The sequence below is a fragment of the Gopherus flavomarginatus genome, chromosome 5 (assembly GCF_025201925.1).
Source record: "Gopherus flavomarginatus isolate rGopFla2 chromosome 5, rGopFla2.mat.asm, whole genome shotgun sequence".
In the NCBI taxonomy this organism is placed as follows: Eukaryota; Metazoa; Chordata; order Testudines; family Testudinidae; genus Gopherus; species Gopherus flavomarginatus.
The window spans coordinates 8,899,505-8,923,346 of NC_066621.1; the positions used below are offsets into that span (position 1 = coordinate 8,899,505).

The 23,842-nt window shown below is 42.9% G+C and overlaps 2 protein-coding genes across 4 annotated transcripts in view; one reads left to right on the top strand and one right to left on the bottom strand.

Moving 5' to 3' along the window:
* LOC127051711 (triggering receptor expressed on myeloid cells 2-like) overlaps window positions 1-14,014 on the bottom strand; it is a 42,489-nt gene extending 28,475 nt beyond the window's left edge. Inside the window, exon 1 of the mRNA XM_050954381.1 lies at window positions 13,976-14,014. The gene's annotated coding sequence lies outside the window, so the exon portion shown is untranslated. The remainder of the gene's footprint in view (window positions 1-13,975) is intronic.
* Window positions 1-18,493, top strand: part of PTPN22 (protein tyrosine phosphatase non-receptor type 22) — a 30,425-nt gene extending 11,932 nt beyond the window's left edge. The window contains exons 8-21 of one of the 3 annotated variants that reach the window (XM_050954289.1): window positions 679-821; window positions 1,664-1,730; window positions 2,822-2,899; window positions 3,399-3,491; window positions 5,416-5,492; window positions 6,106-6,896; window positions 8,283-8,366; window positions 8,515-8,645; window positions 10,913-10,940; window positions 12,881-12,961; window positions 13,785-13,891; window positions 13,985-14,231; window positions 14,560-14,590; window positions 16,153-16,231. In XM_050954289.1, the coding sequence (XP_050810246.1) occupies window positions 679-821; window positions 1,664-1,730; window positions 2,822-2,899; window positions 3,399-3,491; window positions 5,416-5,492; window positions 6,106-6,896; window positions 8,283-8,366; window positions 8,515-8,645; window positions 10,913-10,940; window positions 12,881-12,961; window positions 13,785-13,891; window positions 13,985-14,231; window positions 14,560-14,590; window positions 16,153-16,162 (1,968 nt within the window). In that variant the 3' untranslated portion in view covers window positions 16,163-16,231. The other 2 variants (XM_050954290.1, XM_050954288.1) reach the window with 2 other exon arrangements.
* Window positions 18,494-23,842: the final 5,349 nt, after the last annotated feature.

Here is a 23,842-nt window from a genome sequence, read left to right on the forward strand (position 1 = left end):
AGAAGCATTTTTCTTCTATATAGTAAAGTTTCAAATCTGCATTAAGTCAATGTTCAGTTGTAAACTTTTGAAAGAACAACCATAACATTTTGTTCAGCGTTACAAACGTTTCAGAGTTATGAACAACCTCCATTCCCAAGGTGTTCATAACTTCGAGGTTCTACTGTACTTACGCAGAGGGTTTCTTCCATCAGCATAGGTACTCCACTTCCCTGATAACCAGGAGATGAGTCAAAGGGAGAATTCTACTATTGATCTAGTGCTGTCTATTCTGGGGTTTGGTCAGTTTAATTGCATCACTCAGGGATATGGGTTTTTCATATCTCTAAGCCGACACAGTTATACCAACCTAATTTCCTAGCATAGACCAGGACTTAGCCTCACTGTTTCCACTTTAGAAACTATTAGTAGGCAATATAGAGAGTGGCATGTAAAATGAAAAGGCCTAAGAGAACATTTACGGAGTGACAGACAGGTTATATTCCAGAAATATAGTGTAAATGGGTACTGGTGGAAGGTGTAGCACATACTGACTTTTTTCATGCCTTTTTGATCTTGGAATGGCCACCTGTTTGTAGGCTCTGTACCGACATGTATATCTGAGACGTGGGGCTTTCTCCTCACATAAAACAGGCAGAATTCCTAGCCTTAGCTGTTCCTCTTTCTTCTCGTTTACAGGTAATTCGCATTATTTATCAGTTCCATTATAAAAACTGGCCAGACCATGATGTACCCTCCACCATCAATCCCATCCTTGAGCTTATCTGGGAGATGCGCTGCTACCAGGCAGATGACAACATCCCCATCTGTATTCACTGCAGGTAAGAAGGTTTTACTGGCAAGGGAAATGCTGCTGTTTAGCCTCAAGTGAATGGAACAGCTTCTTTTTTTCTATTTAGGTGGGTGTTAAAAAGGCTGTCACTTTTTAAAGTCTTAGGTCAAATCCCCTGTCTGAGGAGAGCACGTTCTAAAGCCAGAAGCTATATCTGAGCAAATTGGATGGCTGGATGTAGAAAAAAGAGCTGGCTACTTTGTATGTACAATTATATTTGTAGTTACATACCAAGAAAAATATAATCAGTCCCCATGCATCAGCTGATCACATAGGGTCTATGGAAGGAATTTGTTCAAGTACGATGTGGGATTTTTCATCCTCAGTGTTGTGTGGTGGATGCAAGGAGGGTCCTGTTTTTGATGGACCAATGCTCTCTCACGATCTGGCAAATCTATGTTCCTGCCGTCAAGAGCAGAATAGCCGCCACATCTGTTTGCAGAGATTGCAATCCTGTGTGGAAGTGACTGCTCTGCAGCATGCTCTGGGCGTTGGTAAGGCACTAGAGGTGCTGCTTCTAGAGTAACATGGCTGAAATGAACAGGGCAATGCACTAGTGTCAGCAGCCAGCTCCCTCCTTAAGGCATCATTGGAGGCCGGCTCAGGGATGGAACTGATGGGATATATGATATGATAGATTGATTGATTGGGCTGCTTTTGGTCAGAAAATACAGTGCATGGGCTTAGGCAATGTAGATTTGGATTTGCATCAGTTGCAGAATAACTATATTGATCCATGAATAAAAACACAGAAGGAAGAGAGATTAATGTGAAGTAATAAGAAAAGGCAAAACCCCTCCTCAAATCTCAGGGCTCCGATTTTCATTTCAGTGCTGGTTGTGGGAGAACAGGAGTTATTTGTGCCATTGACTATACCTGGAAGCTGCTGAAGGATGGGGTGAGTATCTCAGCAGTGCCTGGGATCAGTCTTTTTGTTTTCCTGTATGCCTACCCAGTGCTTGCTTTTTACCCTGGGCTCTTTTTCCCCTCAAAGTGCTTGTGTCTGGCTCAGTCTTTTTTGAACCATATTCCCAATGACAGCAAATTCTCTTGCTGCCTTTGAGTCTATTTCACATCCTAATTCTCTTATAAACTCCCTCTGGCCCACAGTGGTGCTGGAACAATTTTTACTGTGGGGGTGCTGAATGCAGAAACCATGTATTTGGGTTGCTATTACTACTTCAAGCCAGGGGGTGCAGCAGCACCCCTAGTTCCAGCACCTATGCTGGCCCAACTCTTTGAAGGCAGTGTCAGATGAGTTTAATAAACCCCATGCCCTGTTTCATGTCCTAATTTCATCCTGTCTCTTCCTCCTCCGTACTGTTTACTGTTCCTCCCAGGCTTGTGTTCTCTCCACATGCTAATATGAACCACTCCTCAAGCTTTAAAACAACCTAAGACATAAAGAGCCAATAAAAGCCTCTTTCCTGTTGCTATCCTCCTATCTGAACTGCAGGTCACAGTGCTTTACCAGTGCTCTGACATAAGTCGTTAAACTGGCTTTTTGCCTGCAATCCTGTGCCTGGCTGCAGTCCTGATCTTCTGTCCTTTAGTGTAAGAAATTGAGGTTTCTAAAACTAGATTATTATTTTACTTCATTGCTTTTAAAGTGAAGTAATTCCTGGATGAATGCCTGTCTCAACATAGGATTCTAGGAGTGGCTATTTTCTGTATCATGGTCACACTAAAATCCATCTAGATCACAGTTCAGAGCAGGTTGCCATAAATTCAGCTTCTCTTTGTACTCCATGGAACTTGTATTTGTCTCTCATGCTGTTGTCAGAGAAGGGAATGCCTCCTAATGAGTAGAAGATGGGAGGGGATATGTGAGGAGGGAAATGATTCATCAACAAAGAAGAAATCACAAGTAGTAAAGATTTCTTGTAACAATGGGCCTGAAGTTTGGATCCAGGTCTGAACTACATCACCATTTGGGAGTGGTTTTGGTTCAAGTCCATTTCTAATTTCTCATGATCTCTCTTTTATAAGATTGTTCCAGAGAACTTCAGTATTTTTAGTCTGGTCCAGGAAATGCGCACACAAAGGCCATCAATAGTGCAAACCAAGGTATGTTCAGAAAGCTCCAAGCAGGTCATAGCTACTAAATGCTTGCTATAAAACCAGACCCATAACTTCTCTTCAGGGTTTGCAAGAACCAAATTTATATTGTTACACTGTGGGGTAAGCCTCTGTGTGCAGCAGGCATGTTGCTTTGTATTCTGTAAGACCCTTTCCCAAAAGAAGCTTATCAGGAGAAATCAAATGAGTACATGATGATGTAGCTTAGAACTTGTGATTGTCTATGCTGAAACAAGTTACTGTCCAGTAAGCGAAGCTGGCTTCAACTGGGATGTATTGGAGAGGAAGCTCAGCATGCAACGTTTATTCAGTTGACATTAACACATACTCATACCTTGACCATACTCAAACCTAACCCAAGGACTGGAATTTCCAGCACTGTAAGAGCTAATATGTTGCATGGTTCAGATGAATTGGCTGCTGTCTGAAGTGGATGTGAGTAATGGGGATATTTGCATCTCCTGTGTTTCTTCTGTTTTCTATTTAGGAACAGTATGAGTTGGTCTACGATGCTGTGATTGAACTCTTTAAAAGACAGATTGAAGTGCTCACTGTCCAGTCAGACTCTGCTGCCACAGAGGTAAGATTTTTGCCCCAATGCATACTGCCTTTAGCTGTCCTCTTATGGCTGAGATGTGTTAGCTCAGATTCAAACTCCTCCAAGCCCTGCTGAACTGGGAGGTGATTTGCAATAAAGTATTGCAGTTGCTGCTCTTGTATACTTAATGGTTATATTATGGTTGCACAAAGGGGCTCCAATCTATGTAGGTGCATGTATGGTCCCCAGAACTGTAGTATGAGAGCACCACATGCACATTATTGCATTCATCCTAACTAACCCTCTACAAGGGCAAAAAGATTACAGTCATACAGGGAGTCTATGGCAGAGGCAGAGACTGAACCCAAATCTCCTGAATCCCAGTCAAGTGCCTTGACCACAAGCCCAGCCTTCCCCTTCATTATGCAATCCCTGTTACAGTAGCAAGATGCAGAAGAGGGTTCCGCTTGCTTTTTTGTGTGTAATTGTTTATTATAATGAATGAATAAAGTACTGACTTTCCCCAAACTGTCAACCTCGACTGGCTGATTGCTAGTAGGCATCCCAGCAGAGCTGGATCTTGAGGAGGGATCAGAAGGAGCAGAGCGTAGTGTCTTTATGTGCAGAGCATCACAGACGAAAGTTTCAGAATATTGGACAAGTTGGCGGTCAAACTGGCAGCATTGGCCAAATGGGAGTGGATGATGCGATAAGAGGCAAAAGCTAATATTAACATGTTGCCTTGAGAGATGCCATACAGGCAGCAGCAGCTGTCAATCCAGGGTTGGGCCCTGCACCTCATTTATTCATCTCCAATAGCTTTGACTAGAATCTAACAATATAAAAGAGATCCTAAATTCCCCTGAGAACAATCTACTCTAGGAGAACAAAACACAAATCAAAGACATCACTACAAAAGGTTCTGCTCCCAACAAAATAGATAGGAGCTGCAGTAGGTAATGCCCATTACAGCTAACTCCTCAAAGAAGAGAGGCTAAAATGTACAGTGAAAAAATACATGTAAATTCCTCAGCCACATCTTTTCAAGCCCTGTGGACTAGTTCTGATGGAGGATGAAATGTCTGAGTCTGAAACTGTGTGGTCAAATCATATTTGAGTTGTAACATCCCAAACAGAGTTAACACTTCTTAATTCTGACCTTTCTTTGTTATAATTGCTCAGAGCCCCCCACGTCAAACATGGCTTGTCTGGCTGTCTGCAAACTTTCTGAAACAAATGCATTTCTAAACAGACTCAGACTGAGAAACATCAGTTAAAAGGGGGTGGAAATAGGACTTATAATGAAAAATATTTGGCATTGTTAGCAAAGGTCTTGAGACTGACTCCACAATAAAGTCTAACTTTCAAACAGAACCCTTTAAAATATGTACCTGAGTTAGACATGTAATAAATTGGTATTTGCTGAGACTTCTCAGCCAGACTAGGTTGAGCAGATTGTGGGAGTCAGCTTCCTTCTCTTGTGCTGTGGACAGTCACATGGTTAGGTGCAGATGAGAGGCCAGGTTGAGATAGAAAGCAGAGAAACACTTGAGTCCGGATGTGGTTTTATAGCTCTTGGCCAAACCTTCTCGGCTGCAGAGACCTGGCTGTCCTTTGAAAATGCTGTACCAAAAGAAGGGGATGAGTGCACAACTAAAGTGTCAAAAGCAAAACCAACTTCCACATAGCCAGATAGCATGTGGGTCCTAAAAGCACAGCCAGCTACACAGACATTGCAAACTTTTTGAGGAAGAGTTTGATTCTTGTAAAAACGTATGCAATGCATCTTCCAATAAGACAGTGTCTGTTTCTGCTGTTCCTGTATTTCCATTTCCAAACAATCAATGGTAGGCAGAGGTAGTTGGCAGAGCCAATCACCAGAATAACAAAGTGAAATGAAACCTTGTGTATTGCCTGCATGCTTTCCTGACAATGCAATACAAGTACTAACTTTCTCTTTCAATAGATTCAGACAAACCATCCAAGACTCCAGCCACTTCTGAGCCCACTGGAAGAAACTTATTCTCTGACACTACCAAGCTGGTAAGGGCAAGTCTAATCTAGACACACATGGTGCAAATCCTATGTGTCAGTGACTTCCAATTTCAGGGTGAAATAACATTATGTAATAGCTGGAGATGTGGTGGTTCTTCTAGCACTTGGATCCTGTGTGTGTCTATAGAGAGTGGTCATAATGAGTGCACACAAAACACTGAAACAAAAATAGACACTTTTTTAGGAAGACACAGACATGGTAATTTCCTACAAAGATTCAGGTACCAAATGTCCATTTTATATGGGTCTCTTTTTCAATATATATTAGAAGGAAGATTGATTTTGATTTGCATCTTCTGTTTTGATCAGGAAACATTTATTTTGCTGTTTGGTAAAATTCACCGATGCAGAGAGGCCAGCACAGGCTTATTCACTGCTTAAGCCCTCAAAGTAGTACTCAATCATGACTTCATTGGTCCAGAAGCATTGTGTAGGCTCACTGCACAGGATGAGCTTCCCCCTAAAAACATGGCAAGGACTGCTGGGGACATGCTCTTGAATGCACATGGGGGTTAGAACGCTGTGGAGCTCTGCTTATATAGTAATGGGGATTTCTGAGCAGTAAGTAGTTCTGCTCTCATATAATTGTACTTTATTGCAGTTCAGCGCGAGAGGAACAGGAGCTACATCAAAGTTCTGATCATATGGCACAAGGGGAAATATCACTGACTGATGCGTCGAGCTGTAGACCCTCAACAGTACATGACAACTATGGGCACAGTGTTCCTCCCATTAGACAAGCCCTTTCTTCTGGGGCCTTGAACTTCAGCAGCAAGAATGCAGGTGCTGCTGTGAAATGGGACACTCTGCTGTCTGGGAAACCACTCCAGAAACATCACAGCTTAGACTTGAGCAGCATTGTTTCTGATGAGCGTCCTCTGAACATGAACTCTGCAGCTGCATGTAGGAGAAACCCTAGTGTCAAGGCCCCATTAATACAAACCAAATCAACTCCTTTTGAGTTAGTGCAGCAGAGAGACACCCAGGAACTGGATGGAGGGGATGCAGTATCCTCTTTGGGCCCCTGGCTACCAAACTCCTGCAGTTCTGTGGGCTTTGAGGTTAAGAAGCAGGCTGACTTTTCTTCTGTTGAACTGAACCATTCAAGCAGACTAGTAGACGCTCCCCCACGACACATGAGCAGTGGCCTACATCCTTCCCCATATTGTTGCTCAGCGGAAGACCCTTACTTTTCTTCGCTCTCTTCAGATGATCCAGGATCCCCGATGTTTATTGACTACTTTTCAGAGCTGTATGAAACAGTTTCCCTTTCTTTCATTGCTGCAACTTCTACAATCCAGCCCTTGGATTCTACCATGGCCAGTCCTCCAGTGTCAACTCCTCTGTCCCAGCATGTTCACTCATTGGATGGCAGGCAGGCATCCTCGCAGAGTAAGCTGTGTGGCTGTGTTGCCAGCTGAGCTCACTTATTCTGGGATCTTACCTTTTTAAAATTCACATAGGATTTTCCTGCAGCCTGTTCTATTTCCGAATCCAGCACTGCCACTCAGTTGGACAAGGAACTCAAATGTTCCTTCTGATTTCAGTAGAAACCACAGCCACAGAGTGGAGGGCAGAACAGGGCTTCAAACTGTTGATTCTGCCTCAGTTTTCCATAGAAATTGCCATAATTTTCTGGGGTAGCATGACCATCAGAATCCTGCTAGTACTTCTGCTCTATGCTACCACGTCACCTCAGGCTGTGACCTCGGCAGATATAAGATAACCAAGGTTGGGTTTGGTTAATACTTGGATTGGATCACTCCACAGTAAACCAAGGGAACTGTAGGAAGTGGTTTTAGGGACTCCACTAAGGATCCCTTCCCTCAGTTATTTAAAGATTCCATAGCTCTTTCTGAAAGAGTCCTGGATTGGAACCCTGGGGGAAATACTGGCTCTGTTGTAGTCAGCGGCAAAACTCCCACTGAGATAAATAGGGCCAGGATTTCACTCCTGGTGTCCTGGCTGAACTTAAGCCTGCAAAGTTACATTCTGCACACATAAAATTTACTCCACTGGGTATAGGACTGTTCTCTTCATGTCCAAGTCAATGGTATCAGTGCAATATTTGTCAGTTACTTTGGAATTGCTGTAGGTGTGGTGTTAAAACTAAAACCATCTTTGCTCCATTCAGGCTCTTTAGGACCCAAATGTCAAAAGTGCTCTGAGGTCCCTCTATCATTGGAAATTCTCCAGCTTTCTATGGAATTTCAGACCCCTAATCCCTGACTGAAGGTGTTATCCTGGAGTTTAGGTTGGAGTAGCTACCAACACAACTGCCACCTAGTAGTAACAACGTTAATTTTAAGTTTATGCAGGTTAACATGCCTAGGAACTGATTCTGCTCCACAATGGGTTTTCTGCTGCTGACACAGGTGGAAGCAGGCACACAGTTTTATAATTATCTAGAGCAAGTGGAAATCATATTAAAATATACCTAGATTTTTAAAAATAAAGTTTTAGAAGATTTTGATCACAATCTATAGTGCCTGGTTGGATAACAGCAGTCAGGGCTCCAGATGGATGGGTTTCAAGCTCTGTGGATTGCTTATGGGGGTATCCCTCACAGCCTAGGAAAATGGGGATGATTTTTTTTCTTAGTGGAAGATGGATTGTCAACAATCGGTTTATATTAGATGTTTGATGTGGACTAAATGATTTGGGTGAGTCAGTTCTCAAGGCTGCACAATTTTGTAGGGACCCTTCTTAGCTGTGTACTGTGGTAAGGATAGGACTGTCCAAAGAAATCCAAATAACTATCCATGTCTATTTAATTAGAAGCTTCTCCAGACCCAGACGATGATGTTCCTCCCCCTCTGCCTGAGCGAACCCCGGAGTCCTTTATTGTGGCCAATGAAACTGGTAAGTGCAAATATTGAAGTGCTAATTTAAGTGCTGAGGTGACAGTTCTGATGATTTGCTCAATGCTTGAATCACAGCATCCAACAATTAATTACTTGGGCTACTCAGGAAGTGAAAACAAATCCCTCTTGTATTTAATTATTTCCAGGTCAACCTCCACTGGCAACGTCAAACCACCAACCTGTACCAAGAAATATAAACATTGGAACCTCTTCAGAGTGGAGTGGGGTGTCTCAGCCAAAGCTATTTGATGACTCAGTAAGACTGAGGCCAAGTAAGGTAACTAAAGTGATATTTTTCTCTCTTCTCCAGCAATTTTGCTATGCAGATCCCCATGTAATGCTCCCTGCTTCTGCAAGAAATACACCAGTCTGGATGGCATGTGCTTTTCTTAAACTACTGCAGATTTCAGATTCGGAGTTCAATCTTCAGAAGTGATCTCAGTTGAGGCTGTCAAGACAGACTATTAGGGTAGTAGCCAATGTGGTTTAAGAGAAAACAGAAGTGCCACTAGCCCCCACACTAATGTCTACAACCATAAGAGACAAAATACATTTCAGAGTTTCACTGGGGATGGAGACAGGAGATAGTGCAGAGGGAGACATGAGTCACTCAGTCACTGTGTTGCCATCCCATCAGAATGAAAGCAACGAACTGGGATCCTATATTAATGTAGCTAACTTAGAAAAATGTTTAAAAATATACCTAGCAGCATCCTGTAATGCAATAGATGTGAAGTGGCAAACAAGGAATATAAGGAAATGAGGAAACTTAGTTACTAACAAATATTTGGAGATTGCCCTTTTGTATTACAAGGATAAATAATGATGAACTTGCCTATCCTATTAAAAATAACAGTGTTCATTTATACAGCACCATTCTTCCGGCAGGATCCCAAAGCTCTCTATAAGAGTACATCTTCACTAGGAAAAAAGGTGTGTTTTTAACTCGAGTTAGATAACACAAGGTGAAGCAGCTTGTAGTTTTCACGTGAGTTCACAAGTCAAGGTAAAGATAACTGAGGAGCCTAGGATTTACTTTAACCTGTTAACTTGTGTTAAAACAACCAATTTCCCTAGTCTTCACTAGGACTTAATCTCGAGTTAGCTAACTTGAGATAAACACACACCTCAAGTGTCTAGATGGGTGTCACTAACTCACTCCTGAAATGCAGCTAATTCTGGGGTGGCATAGTAGCCAAGTGAAGAATAACTTCTCTGAAACTGCAGGGGGAATTTAGGAAGGTGGAATGTGATGACATTTGACTAGGGCCGTACCATTAATTAACCCCCTTGTGAAAAATGCTCTAGGTTATTTAATTACCATAAGTGACCTGAGCCGCCAGTTTTACATCTGTCTTGGTATTTATGGGGTCCCCTCAAAGGCGGTGGGTATAATAGGCCTGGGGAGACTGCTGTGGCCGCCAGACCCCTGGTTGCAGGCTTTGGCAGCAAAGTTTTTGCTTTCTTAAGCCCCATGCATAATAAAGATTCTGGGGCAGCTGAGGAGGTGGTATGTGCTATTAAGTTTCTCGGGTTCATCAGTAATCTGCCTGGACTCCCTGATGAACCCAGGAAGTTGAGTAGCAAATACCACCTCCTAAGCCACCCCGGAACCTGCATGGGTCATATCAAAAGCGTCTTTGGGAAGAGATGCTTTTCCCTGGATGGCTTGGGGTCTGGGGAGGGGAGGTGTGGAGCGGCTGCGGCTGGCCCAGGCACCTCCAGGCAGGTGTGGGGGAGGCTTCGGGGCTTCGACCAGCCTTGGGTTTCCCCGGCCAATGTGTGTGGGTTTCCCCGTCCACAGAGGAGGTCGGGGGTCTCGGGGCCCTGGCCGCAGGGGGAGGGGTGCATGGGTGCAAGGGGCGGAGCCAGGGGCTAGCCTCCCTGAAGGGGAGGCTCCAGCTACCACCCATGGGTCCCCTTCTCAGTAGCATCTGAGGCACAGGTGCTACAGAGGCAGAAGAGTTTTTTCCATTGCTGTAGGAATTCCACCTCTCTGTGCAATGGTAGCTATGTCAATGGAAGCATTCTTCCATCAACCTCGTTGCATCTACACTGGGGGTTAGGGTTAGGTCTGCATAGCTATGGTGCTCGGGCATGTGGATTTTTCCCACCCAAGTGCTATAGCTATGTCAACCTAAGTTTGAAGTGTAAACAAGGCTTGAGTCCCTCCCAAACATGAATGAATTTATTCTCTCAGTTCCCATATGAGATGGGAAAATACTGTTGCCCCCATTTTAGAGATGAGGAACAGAGACCGACAGAGTTAGTGACTTGCCTAGGGTCACACAGAACGATGAATTGAACTCCACAGCCAGTGTCTTAATCACAAAATCATCCTTCCTCTGAAACACAGATTCAATTAATAACAAGAATATAAGAAGAGTAGTACTCATCTTCCATTACATTAGTAGGTGGTGTATGTATGTGGGTGTTTCAGTGCTTGTAACATCACTTCCTGTTCATTGCCTACTTGCTCACAACATAAAGATTCACATTTGGCTTTTGGAATTTCAAGTATTTTCCCTTTTTGTTTGTTTCCAGAGTGTGAAGCTCCGGAGCTCCAGATCAGGTACAGTTTATCTTGACGTTGCATTACTGAGTCAGTTGAGATGCCTGTCTGTTTGGTAGTAAACTCAGTAGTGTACTGTAACTGTACCGAACTGCACTTTGTAAAAGTCTCTAGGCTCCATGCCCAGAGGAACAGCTTTGTTGTACACATGACGAACTAGTGCATCAATCAAGATAGTGCTAGTTTTTATATCTCCTAATCAGTCCCTGAATCATCTGGTATCCTTTTGTGCTACTGTTTCTTTCAGTCTTATCAGGCAAACAAGTTGTCGTTGTTTCCTTCTCAGACTGTTTATTGCCTTGGGAACGTTCTCTGCCATTCTTTTGGGAATGGGCACTTGTAGCACTTGCATGTTCTCTTGGGAAGGATTGTAGATTTATACTGATGCATTACTGTGGTCACCATAGGGGATGTCAGCCCAATCCAGCTCAGCAAGCTGATATGGAAACTGGACTGGATGAGCCACACTGAGAATGCTACACTCAAGGCAGACTGCAAGGAATAGGGCACACAATCATCAAAACTGGTGGTTTAATCTATAATTAGATTCACCAATCCAGTAACAAAACCATTTCTGTAATACCACACTGGTCACCAAGAAGCCAAATACAGTCCTTTTAAGCATTCTAGCCCTTGACTTCCATCCAGACAGATAAGTCTAATATAGTGAGTGAGTGGTTACTGAAAACCTGATTCACCATTATGTGAGGTTCACCAGTTCCAAAGGACCAGACTTGATTCCTAGGTCAATGAGAGTCTCAGATCTTACCTAATACTCATGCTGATGCCAACCTTTTTGCAACTAAAACTAAAGGCTTCATAACAAAAAGAAAAGAGATGCAAAAGATTAAAAGATCAATATACATACAAATGTGTGTAAAGTCCTTAGGTCAGTTGCATAGCAGAGAAGGTGAGGCTACTTATTTGTAAAAGTCTTTCTGGAATAAATTTAAAAGGTTATAATTTAATAGGTAGGCAATCCAGGTGTAGCATCTGCTGAAGCTCTTCCATGAGAATTCCCTGGAAACCTGTTTTACAGCTTAAACCTTCCCTGTTAAAGTTTAAGCAGAACTGAGATGAAAAGGATCAGGCCTGAAGCTTCCTTTATAGTTCTCTAGCAAGCTAATAAGCCTCCTCACAGCAATTGTCACAGCAAGACCTTCCCCAATGAAGAATAGGCAGTGCAGACATTTGCTCTGAAGCTAATTTATTTCCTAAGCATACACAGGCAAACCAGTTGCATTCATTCACATAAGACAATTTAGCCAGTAATTAATTATAGCTTAGACAGTTAAGCTGAAGACAATGTAAATAGTATTAGTTTCTTGAATCATCTTGCATCTTTGATCTTAAGGTTTACTGAACCATCTGCATGCCAAATATAATGCAATTAAGACATGAAAGGGAATTAGCATCTACAAACTAATCTGGTTATATTGTTAAATTTCTATGAAGATACAGATAAACACAGACAAATACACTTAGCATCTATCCTTGATTTCTATTACTACAAATAAATAGGTTAATGATTGCTGGTCTAGTACTGTGGTTCTCAAACTTTTGTACTGGTGACCCCTTTCACATAGCAAGCCTCTGACCACAGCCCCCTTTATAAATTAAAAACACTTTTAAATATATTTAACACCATTATAAATTCTGGAGGCAAAGCGGGGTGTGGGCTGAAGGCTCACAGCTTGTGACCCCTCCCATGTAATAGCCTTGTGACCCCCTGAGGGGTCCCGACCCCCAGTTTGAGAACCCCTGGTCTAGTACATCTCTTTGAAATTCACATATAAGTACGTTGTCTTGATTACATTTCAATGCCTCTTAAGTTGTTATGGGTCATACCCAAATTGACCAGTCTGACAGTGTCACAAAGGATTTTAAAACACTAATAAACTGTTTTGTTTCCCTTGCTTGTGTCACACTTGATATCGCAGAGAAACACCGGGATCACTCTTCCTCCCCTCCTCCACTTCCTGAAAGAACCCCTGAGTCATTCTTTCTTGCAGATGAGGAGAGTAAGTAGCAGTGTCTTCTTCACTTGTAACAGAGATTTAGCACAATAATTTCAATTAAAGGATTAACTCAAGGACACAAGACCAGGTATCCAAGTAAATAAAATCTCCTCTCTGAAAAACCTGTAGCTAACTAAATAAAGAGGATTCCAGAAATCAGGGATGGAAGAGACTTGGAGTTACTCGCTAATCATTTCCTGTCTCCCGCTCCTTGCTAGTTGTATTTCATACTATATCCTTGGTCTACCTTTAAGTATCCCACATGATGGTGGTTCCACTACTTCCTTAGGAGAATATAATGGATGTAAAAAAAATTGCAAGTAGGAGACTTGCTCGGCAGATTACAAACAAAAGGGAAAAAAAAAAACCAACCCAAAAACAAACCACCAATTTCAAGAATTGCATAAAGAGACAGTAAATATAACACACAGTATGCTTAGAAATGAAGCAGGAGGATGTGCGTGTGATCTGGAAATGTTTTGCTGTGTGTTGTTTTCAGGACCGGCGCTAGTATTTTTAGCGCCCTAGGCGCACGGCATTTCATTGCCCCCCACGCTGGTCCTGCGGCTCCGGTGGAGCTGCCGCAGGCATTTCTGCGGACGGTCCGCTGCTCCCACGGCTCCGGTGGACCTGCCGCAATCCTGCCTGCAGCAGCTCCACCAGAGCCGCGGACCAGGAGACCCTCCGCAGGCACGGCTGCGGCAGCTCCACCGGAGCCGCCTGCCGCCCCCCCCCCGGCAAAATGCCACCCCCTCCATAATCCTGGTGCCCTAGGCGACTGCCTAAGTTGCCTAAATGCAAGCGCCGGCCCTGGTTGTTTTCCTAGGTCTGCAGCCTACTGTGAGGACTTCCACTAGCAACCCTGGGGAGTCGGGAAATAAAGCTTCTGAAGAGTCATCAAAAGAATCTGTGAAATGCTTCAGGAGGAGTAAGGTAAAGATATCTGAGAGAGAAAAAGGGGAGGAAAGACAGCTCAAGCTTTCTAGCTGCAGCAGCTGTTATTTTCTTATCACTTACCTCATGTAGATGACAGGAGAAAAGAGGCCTGGGTTTGAGACTTGTATTTATGGCAAGAGAATGCGTTTAGGCAGCATATTCTGTGGTGACACTGCAAACAGAGCTGCAGGAAAGATGAAAAGATTCACAGTTGCACAACAGGAGGAAAAGCAATCTCTGTCAAGCTATGTAACTGGCTGCCTAACTGCAATCAGTTTTCCATGTACCATGCCAACTCTTCTCAGAAAAGCTGCTCACCTAGGGCCTCAACTCCCAGGTAAGGGACAGACTCCACTCCTCATCAATCCCCATCTCAGGTGCTACTCTAAGGAATGCCCTCATTTAGCCTTTCAGTGTGTCTGCTGCAGGGAAGAGTTATTGAGAAAAGTATAGCTTGAATAGCACTAACTTTACCACTCTGGGAAGTTTTCATTTTGGCTGAGAAAAGCCAGCAAAGGAAACTGCAGTATTCTGCACTTGTGACATGATACATGATACTGTTTTACATGGTTGTCAGCAGTAGGCGCTAATCTCCAGCTTGATGCAAATAGTTCTCTCAACAACAGAATCTTTAATTTCAAAAGTTTTTTTTTTTTTTTTTACAGAGCTTGAAAATTTTACGAAACATGAAAAAGAGTAAGTCTCTTCATCATCAGCAAGTCAGTCTGTCTGGTGGGGTGTATATAATATAGCAAACAGATCTGTTACTCTTTGAAGACCTGAACGGACAAGATGCTGAGGCTCCTTCACTCCTGTTGGTCTTGCTTGGAGCGGAGGCTACTCACCAGCTGACTGGATGAGTAATCTGTTGCTTTTCTCTAATACCTTTCTTTTGGACATCTCAAAGCACTTAAGAGACTGAATTAATTAGATATCTATATGTCTCAATGTAGCCATTATTGCTAATAGGCTCACTCAAGATCAAGGTTGCTAGTGTATATGAAATCTGTGTTGGCCTGCCATCCCAGTTCCTGTGGATAGAAACTAATCATGCTTTTGGCTTGTTTTGCCTAGCCTTTCCCATGCATTCTGAGATGCTGTCATATAAAAAGTGTTACCTAAAACTGCAGGCATCCTAACATCTGGTCCATCTACTTTTAAATTAGTCACAGCCAAAAACATATTGTGAAACAAATGTGTTGATTTAATGTAATAGCAAAGCATTTACTTGTAGCAGAATTAAGAGTATAATTAGTATTTCTATTGTCAGTTCATTTGCCACCATTTGGAGGAATGGTGTAGGGCCTGATCCTACACTATTCCTTCAAAAGTAATCCTATAAAAAACAGTATGATATCTTGTGTAAGTAAGGTTCTGCAAGATCAGGTTCCATATTCACAGGGATATTCTCTTACTGAGCACTGGTTATGGTGGACGGTTCTCTAACTGCAGCTGCCAAGACAGTCTGACATTCACATGCTCTGTTATCCCATTATGATGGGCTCTCCTAGGCCAGATCCTGGTCCCTGTTCCATTTGCTTTCCATCATGGTAGCAGCACAAAGCAGGTGGAAAACTGCCTTAACAAACTAGTTGCAGATTTCCTCCTGCACAGTGGTATTCCAAAGTGGCATACAACCAGAGTATTCAGTTCTATGTCATTCCCCCATTCTAGCTCCAGAGTAGGAGGCATATTGGGGTGGTGGCCTGAATGCTGAGGTACTTTACGAGATGGCATACCAGCCTGGGAGACTATTATAGTGGATGCAAATTAGAGAAAACTCAAGGCTGCGGTAGATTATGCCATAGGCTAAATTGGTCCCATGACTGGGTAGGAGTAAGGAAAAGGAAAGATGGCATACAGTCACATTTGCCTCTGTCTTGGATCTTGCATGGAATACAACTCCCTCCCGTGTTTCGTACCTTAATAAGGAATTTCTCACTAAGACTGTATGGTCACTTTAACTCCATGCTGAGTCTCTGAAATTAAAACGACTTATTTTTAAACTTGGATTGCTTAAAATTTCAAATGGACTTTGAGCAAACAAGATGCCCAGTGTATTGTACTATGACATCTTCATTATTCATTCATGCCCATAAAGCTTGTATGCTAGGGAGATTACCTCTTGTGTTAAAGTAACAATCTGCATATAGCCTCCCCTCACAGGAAGTGAGGAGGTGTTTATTTGTCTCTGATATCTAACGTTTTTAGGCAATTAAAGTGCCACCCACTGCTATAGTTTTATTATGTGTTTCCAGGTATCTGTAGCCCATCTTCACTGGCAAAACCACCAGAATCTGCCCAGTCAAACCACTCCAGCTCTTTCCTGAGCTTCGGTATGTTCTTCACATCATTCCTTTCTATTTGGACTTTTTGAAATGTTAACTACAAAGACTTTTAAAAGACTAGATAGATATATGGAGTCCAGCTACTAGCTAGGGCAAGGAGAGTGACATAAATCACCAAATGGGTGCGTAAGTGTATGATGCAAAAGTAATTTTAATATGTAGCTTAATTATGACTGCAAACACTTTTTGCCAGGCCCTGCAGCAATTGCCTGGTGGTCTGTGTAATTTTATGGCACATGCATATGCATAAAAATTAAGACTATGGATTTGTTTAAAGCTGAAGTGACCTTATAACTTAATAATTTAAAAATAGTTTATTTTTAATATATATATATAATTTATTCATAAACTACTTATGCCTTATATAAAGATAAAATTAGACAGACCAGAAACCCTGTAACATAAATATTACTTGTGCATCAACACACAGGGTGCACATACCATGAACATTTGGCTGCTCTGTGGCAAAATGTTGCACAAGGTAAATGTGGCAAAAGAGACAGCAGAAGATACAATTTAACTCTTCCACATTGAAAGGCTAATGAGAATGGCTGTTGCCTAATGTCATGTAACTCATGGACCAGAAAAACAACAGGATGTTTGACATAATCCTATTGATATGCTCTTAATATGCTTCTTTTAATTATCCTGTTTGCTAGCAGACATCCTTATACAATACAATTGTATTCTATTATTTGTAGGATAAGAGTTGCTACAGCTAATCTGTGGAACTCACAAGTGCAGGATATTATTTAAAACCACATAGATTTTCAATATTGAAAAAGAATTTGAACATTCATGTGCAAATGGCATCCAGTCTCACTAGCTAGACTAAAATTAAGAGCTATCAATTGTGATGTCTCATATGCTGATCCCAAGCTAAGATCAGAAAGAAACATCCTTCCACAGTATAGTATAGCACAGTTACATGCATTTATGCTTCAAAAGCACCCAGTATTGGATGCTGTTGAAGACAGCATATTGAATTAGATCATTGACCTGACAGTACTTGTGCTGAGTAAACTTAATATTACCACAGTCTTTATGAAGTCAAACCCTGACACGGCTTCTAGCTTATGAGGCGCCTTAATATAACTACATGTGTGTAGCAGGAGTCGTCTTATATAAACATTATAATTCTTTGTTTAATATCATAAATTCAATCAACATAACTAAAGTAATATACCGTCTTCAGAAACAAATCTCTTATGGAATTATATGAGCAATGTATAAAATATAGGTAGTGTATTTACTGTGTTCTTGTAATATTTTGTTTTTGCTCCCAGGCTTTACAAATCGATTTTCAAAACCTAAAGGACCAAGAAATCCTCCACCATCTTGGAATATTTAATTCAACTTTACAGATGCATGTCGTTTCCAATACTGCAGATTTGCCATATCCCTCTGACATGCTGCACATGCTCTTCACATTACAGAATTGCTATCAGAACATTAGCACTAAAAATTATCTTTGCTGTATAAAGTCCACAACCAGAGAATAGCATACAAGCTCTCCTAAATGTTTTTTTATATAAAGAGGGATGCGCAAATGCACATAAGCTGCTTGACCCTTCCAGTTAATGTAAACTAAAAACATTTCAGAGAAAACTTTTTTTCTTATAAAACTGTTTCTGAAAACAGGATAAAAATTTTTGGAGAATTTGTATAGTTTCTTTACAGTTTATTATATGACAACGGACCTGATTCTCCTGTCACAGTAGTAAGTCCCAATTAAATCAACCAAGTGACACCACTGCAGAATGATGCTCCCATCACTTAAGCACATGCATAACTTTACTCATATGTGTAGTCATAATTAAAGATATGTATGTGCTTAAGTGTTTTTGTAGATTCAGACTCTAAGTGAGAATCAGGCTCTCAGATTTTAGAACTCATCTATTTTCTTAATGATTATATTAACATTATGATTAATTCCATTTGAATTAATCAGATAATTTGTCTTTCTAAGTTTCCATCCAAAAAGGAAGACTAAGGTGCTGACTGTTCATATAGGAACCAAACTTGGATGTGTAAACACTGCATAATCTACTGAAAAAATTCCACATCAAGCAAAATGTAAGTGCATCTTAGTTTGGGCTTTTATGCTGCAAATTTTAAGGTGTCTGTAACTTGCCTAACAATACAACACAAAGTTCCATGCTGACAGTTGTCAGTTAAATCCCCAACCTGAACATTTTCCCTCCTAAAATCAGGAATCTTGTTTTCTTGCTAATAAATGGGGTCAGATTAATATGTTTTGCTCTCTTCTAGGAAAAAAAAGCTGATTTTTGGCAACAAATACTGCAGGTATTTTAGGGCCACATATGCAGTCTCTGGTCCACAGCAAAACCCAGTGATGAATAACAGAATATACAGAACTCATTGACATCAAGTTGCTTTGTGGATCAAATGCTGGGTATACAGCCCTAAAAGTACCTGTAGCATTTTTTTTTCCAAAATCAACTATTTTCTAAGGTAGCAAAAATTACTGAAACAATGTGGCTAATTAATGATCAGCACACTGTATTCCCTGGTTATCTCCAAAGTGCTAATGTCACTGAATTAAATTGTATCCCTTTGTTCTGCACCTTTACACTTGTCACAGGGAAGAGCTTGCCCTACAGGGTATGCTACAACCACAGGCAGTTTGCACGTAAGTGGTTTCTGATAAGGGAACTGCCAAGTACCGTGGGTACATCTAGATTACCCGCTGTATCGGCGGGTAGCGATCGATTTCTTGGGAATCGATATATCGCGTCTCATCTAGACGCGATATATCAATCCCTGAAAGCACTCCCATCAACTCCGGAACTCCACCAATGCGAACGGCAGCAGTGACGTCGACAGAGGGAGCCACATATGTCGATCCCGCACTGCGTGGACGAGAGGTAAATCGATCTAAGATACTTCGACTTCAGCTACGCTATTCACGTAGCTGAAGTTGCGTATCTTAGATCGATTTCCGCCCCCCAGTGTAGACCAGCCCTGTGACTTGATTGTCATTTATCCTGATTCTATGGGTACGTCTACACTACGGGATTATTCCGATTTTACATAAATTGGTTTTGTAAAACAGATTGTATAAAGTCGAGTGCACGCGGCCACACTAAGCACATTAATTCGGTGGTGTGCGTCCATGGTCCGAGGCTAGCATCAATTTCTGGAGCGTTGCACTGTGGGTAGCTATTCCGTAGCTATCCCATAGTTCCCGCAGTCTCCCCTGCCCCTTGGAATTCTGGGTTGAGATCCCAGTGCCTGATGGCGCAAAAATCATTGTCGCGGGTGGTTCTGGGTAAGTGTCGTCACTCATTCCTTCCTCTGGGAAAGCAACGGCAGACAATCATTTCGCGCCCTTTTTCCCTGGATTGCCCTGGCAGACGTCATAGCACGGCAACCATGGAGACCGTTCAGCATTTTTTTAGTGTCACCGTATGTGTACTGGATGCCACTGATAGAGGCGATACTGCAGTGCTACACAGCAGCATTCATTTGTTTTTGCATGATAGCAGAGACGGTTATCAGTCTGCTGCCATTGTAAATTGGCAATGAGATGATGATTATCCGTTATTCTGTACTGTCTGCTGCTATCATGGGTACCCCTGGATGAGGTCACCCGGGGGCGCAAAGGCAAAAATGGGAATGACTCCCCAAGTCAATCCCTCCTTTATGGTATCTAAAAATAGTCAGTCCTGCCTAGAATATGGGGCAAGTGTACCAAAGAACCAGAGAGCACAGCCACTCCGTGTCAGATCCTGCAGAAATGATGAGCTGCATGCCATTCACAGGGGGTGCCCCTGCAACAACCGCCCCCGTTGCTTCCCTGCTCCCCAACCCTCCTGGGCTACTGTGGCAGTGTCCCCCCCATTTGTGTCATGAAGTTATAAAGAATGCAGGAATAAGAAACACTGAGTTTTTAGTGAGATAAAATGAGAGAGAGGCAGCCTCCTGCTGCTATGATAGTCCAGGGAGTACAGAATCTTTTCTTTAGACATGAAAGTCGGGGGGGGCTGATGGAGCTCAGCCCCCAGTTGCTATGATGAGGACGGTTACCAGCCGTTCTGTACCATCTACTGGGAATGACCGGGAGTCATTCCTATTTTTACCCAGGCGCTCCCCCCAGCCGGCCTCACCTGAGGCCAGCCAGGAGCACTCACGGGCAGATGATGGTACTGCAGCAATCAAGCATATTGTACCGTCTGTCACCGGGGAGAAAAGAGGAGCAGATACTGCTTTTTACTGCCGCAGCATCGCGTCTACCAGCAGCATTCAGTACACACAGAGTAACATCAAAAAAAGTCAAGAGACGATTTTTTTCGCTTTTCTTTCATGGTGGGGGGAGTAAATTGACGCGCTATACCCTGAAGCACGCCGGACAATGTGTTTGAACCTACAGGCATGGGGAGCTCAGCCAAGAATGCAAATACTTTTCGGAGACTGCTGTGGACTGTGGGATAGCTGGAGTCCTCAGTACCCACTCCCTCCCTCCATGAGCGTCCATTTGATTCTTTGGCTTTCCATTACGCTTGTCACACAGCACTGTGTAGCCTGGAGATTTTTTTCAAAAGCTTTGGCATTTCGTCTTCTGTAACGGAGCTCGGATAGAACAGATTTGTCTCCCCATACAGCGATCAGATCCAGTATCTCCCATACGGTCCATGCTGGAGCTCTTTTTGGATTTGGGACTGCATCGCCACCCATGCTGATCAGCGCTCCACGCTGGGCAAACAGGAAGTGCAATTCAAAAGTTTGCGGGGCTTTTCCTGTTTACCTGGCCAGTGCATCCGAGTTCGGATTGCTGTCCAGAGTGGTCACAGTGGTGCACTGTGGGATACCGCCCGGAGGCCAATACCGTCGATTTGCGGCCACATTAACCCTAATCTGATATGGTAATACCAATTTTAGCGCTACTCCTCTCGTTGGGGAGGAGTACAGAAACCAATTTAAAGAGCCCTTTATATCGATATAAAGGGCCTCGTAGTGTGGACGGGTCCGGCGTTAAATCGGTTTAATGCTGCTAAAATCGGTTTAAACGCGTAGTGTAGACCAGGCCTAAGTGTGGAAGGGAGTGGAGCAAAGAAGGCTGCAAGACCTCTTTGTGCTCTTCTAATTTTGGGACAGCTGGGGCCTGCTTGACCCCTTGTGTAAAGTAGAGCAGCCTTAAGACAAAAATGATCTGATACCAAATCAAATTAAATTGACAGCAAGCCTTTTAATTTAAAAAATATTGACAAAGTAATAACTGGAAGTCAGACACACAATCTCAGTGAATGGAGTATTGAATCTGTGAAGCATTTTATGTGTATGAAAGATGCTATACAAAATAAAGTTTATTTATCTAGCATACTAGTTTTTCTAATTTTTTTACGAGTTTAAAGAGCACTGAATATTGCATGCTTATCTTTAGAGTGCCTTGCATCATTGCGAGCACTATATAAATAAAAAATAAAGTATTATTTTATGTTTATCGAACTGCCAATAGCTAGACTCTCATTACTAGTATTAAAGTCATATGGATAGGGTCTGCTATCTACATGAAAGCAAAAATGGGAGTAACTAAACAGATTAAGGGCTCATTTGTATCACAAACACAACTGAGTCAATTAAATTAGTTACACATAGTCATGGACATTGCAAGGCTTTAGCCTGCTTATACAACCAAATTAAGTCCCATCCATTTTACAAATATTCAGTGTTTTGTAATTGTATCCCTTCATTTTTGCTGTAATGTAGACAGGCCCTTACAGAAAATCAAATCTTCATTTTTCATTTGTGTTCAAAGGGTAGAACCATTCCTTTTATTCAAAATTGTTGTGTTTTTTTTTATTTCAGTGCCTAGGATCCCTAGTCATGGACCAGGGCTCCATGGTGCACTGCTAGACACTGTACAAGCACAAGACAGTAATATGGTTCCTGCCCCAATTATGAAAGATGCCCTAATCTAATACAAGAGACAACAGCTGGATATAGACAAATGGGGGAGTACAAGGAAACAGTATTGGTAAGCATAATGGGCCTAATAGCTGTCAAGTCTTTCACAGACTTGATGGCAAAGGAGAGTTTTAGGTGAGAATTTAAAGGATTATGAGATAGCTAGTTTAGAGAGCTCCTCCCAAGCACAAAGGGCAACATGGAAGTAAGCACAAAGATGCTTGCTTTAAAATTTAACATGTAGACAAGGCAACGGAGAGTGGCATCACTGGGAGGCAGGAATCAACACCTCAGTAGCAGAGCAGAGATTATAGGTAGGGTGGGGATAGACTTCGAATAATCGTGAAAGTGCATACAAGAAGCTACTGTGTGATAGAAAGAGGGGAGCCAGTGGAGGTATGCAAAGAGTAGGGTGATATAGCCAAAATAACATTTTTTGTATGTTTTAACCAGCTGAGGCACAAAGTTAGACTGACAGGGCAGAAGACTATCTGTTCTCTTTTGACTATGTTCTGAATTCCCATGCTCTTCATAACATAACAGACTCATGTATGTGAGATAATCACCACCTTGTGATTTTTAAATGCTGCAAGCATGCCTACCACAGTATGAGAGACAAAGGGGGAGTTTCTATCCCAATAAGTTTACAATAAAATTGAAATGCCTTGACAAAGTTACAGTAGACTTGCCAGACTCAGCAGGCTCTGGCCCAAATAAGGTACTGTAACTGATCTGCATCTCTACAATACTCTGTATTCGGCTTTGTGGCTGTGTGTGGGTAACAGCACCTGTAAAAGGCATACCTAGCACACTGGTGCTCAAGGCACATTTATTATTTTGAGTAGCAGAGAAAGATCGGGTGTAGCATCAAACAAACACTTGTTTTCCCTCTTAAGCAGCTGTGCGGTTGCACTGGGTAAGATAAACGTGTGGGTGTTCTGCTCGCCTCTTGGTTTCCTCGCTGCACTTCTAATTTAAATTAGATTAAAGCCTTTTCCAATGTGCGGAAACTCTTGAGCCCCCTCTAGCGATTAACCGAACCGCCGGCTGGTGACCTAGTATATCAGTTTTTGAGCTATTCGTTTGGGAAAATAAAATAGTTTCTGCAAATTTAAGCTGGGAATCAAACCAGAGGCGGTTTTTACATTAAACGGGGAGCGGCGCCACGGGCAAGCTCAGGGGAACGGAATGGCGGGCTGAGGGGGCCGGCTGGAAACCCCTCGACTGAAGAGCAGCCCCTGTCCTCAGGCTGCACGCAGCGGGCTGCTGCACGTTCACCGATAACCAGCCCAAAACCGGAACCCGGCATCAGCTCTAACCCTGGCGGGCTGACCGCTCCTTTGACACGCCTGCCCCCAGCGCTACGTGTACCCGCCCCGCTTCGCCCTGCGGCACTTTCACCTCCACTGACCGGAACGGGCCTGGCCCTTGGAGAGGGGGCTCGGAGCGCAGCGCCCCTCATGCTCGCGGGGGTGTGGGTGGGGCTGGCTGGGAGAGGCTGGACTGACAGACGGGCAGGGAGCGCCAGGCGGTTCCGAGGAGGGCGGGCTGGGCGAGGCCTGAGGGGAAGGTGTGGGGTTGGAGGCCCGGAGGCCAGCCCGGAGGAATAGGCGGCGCCAGGGCGGGCCGGCTCTGAAGGGGAGCGGATACTTTGGGGCCGGGACTACATCAC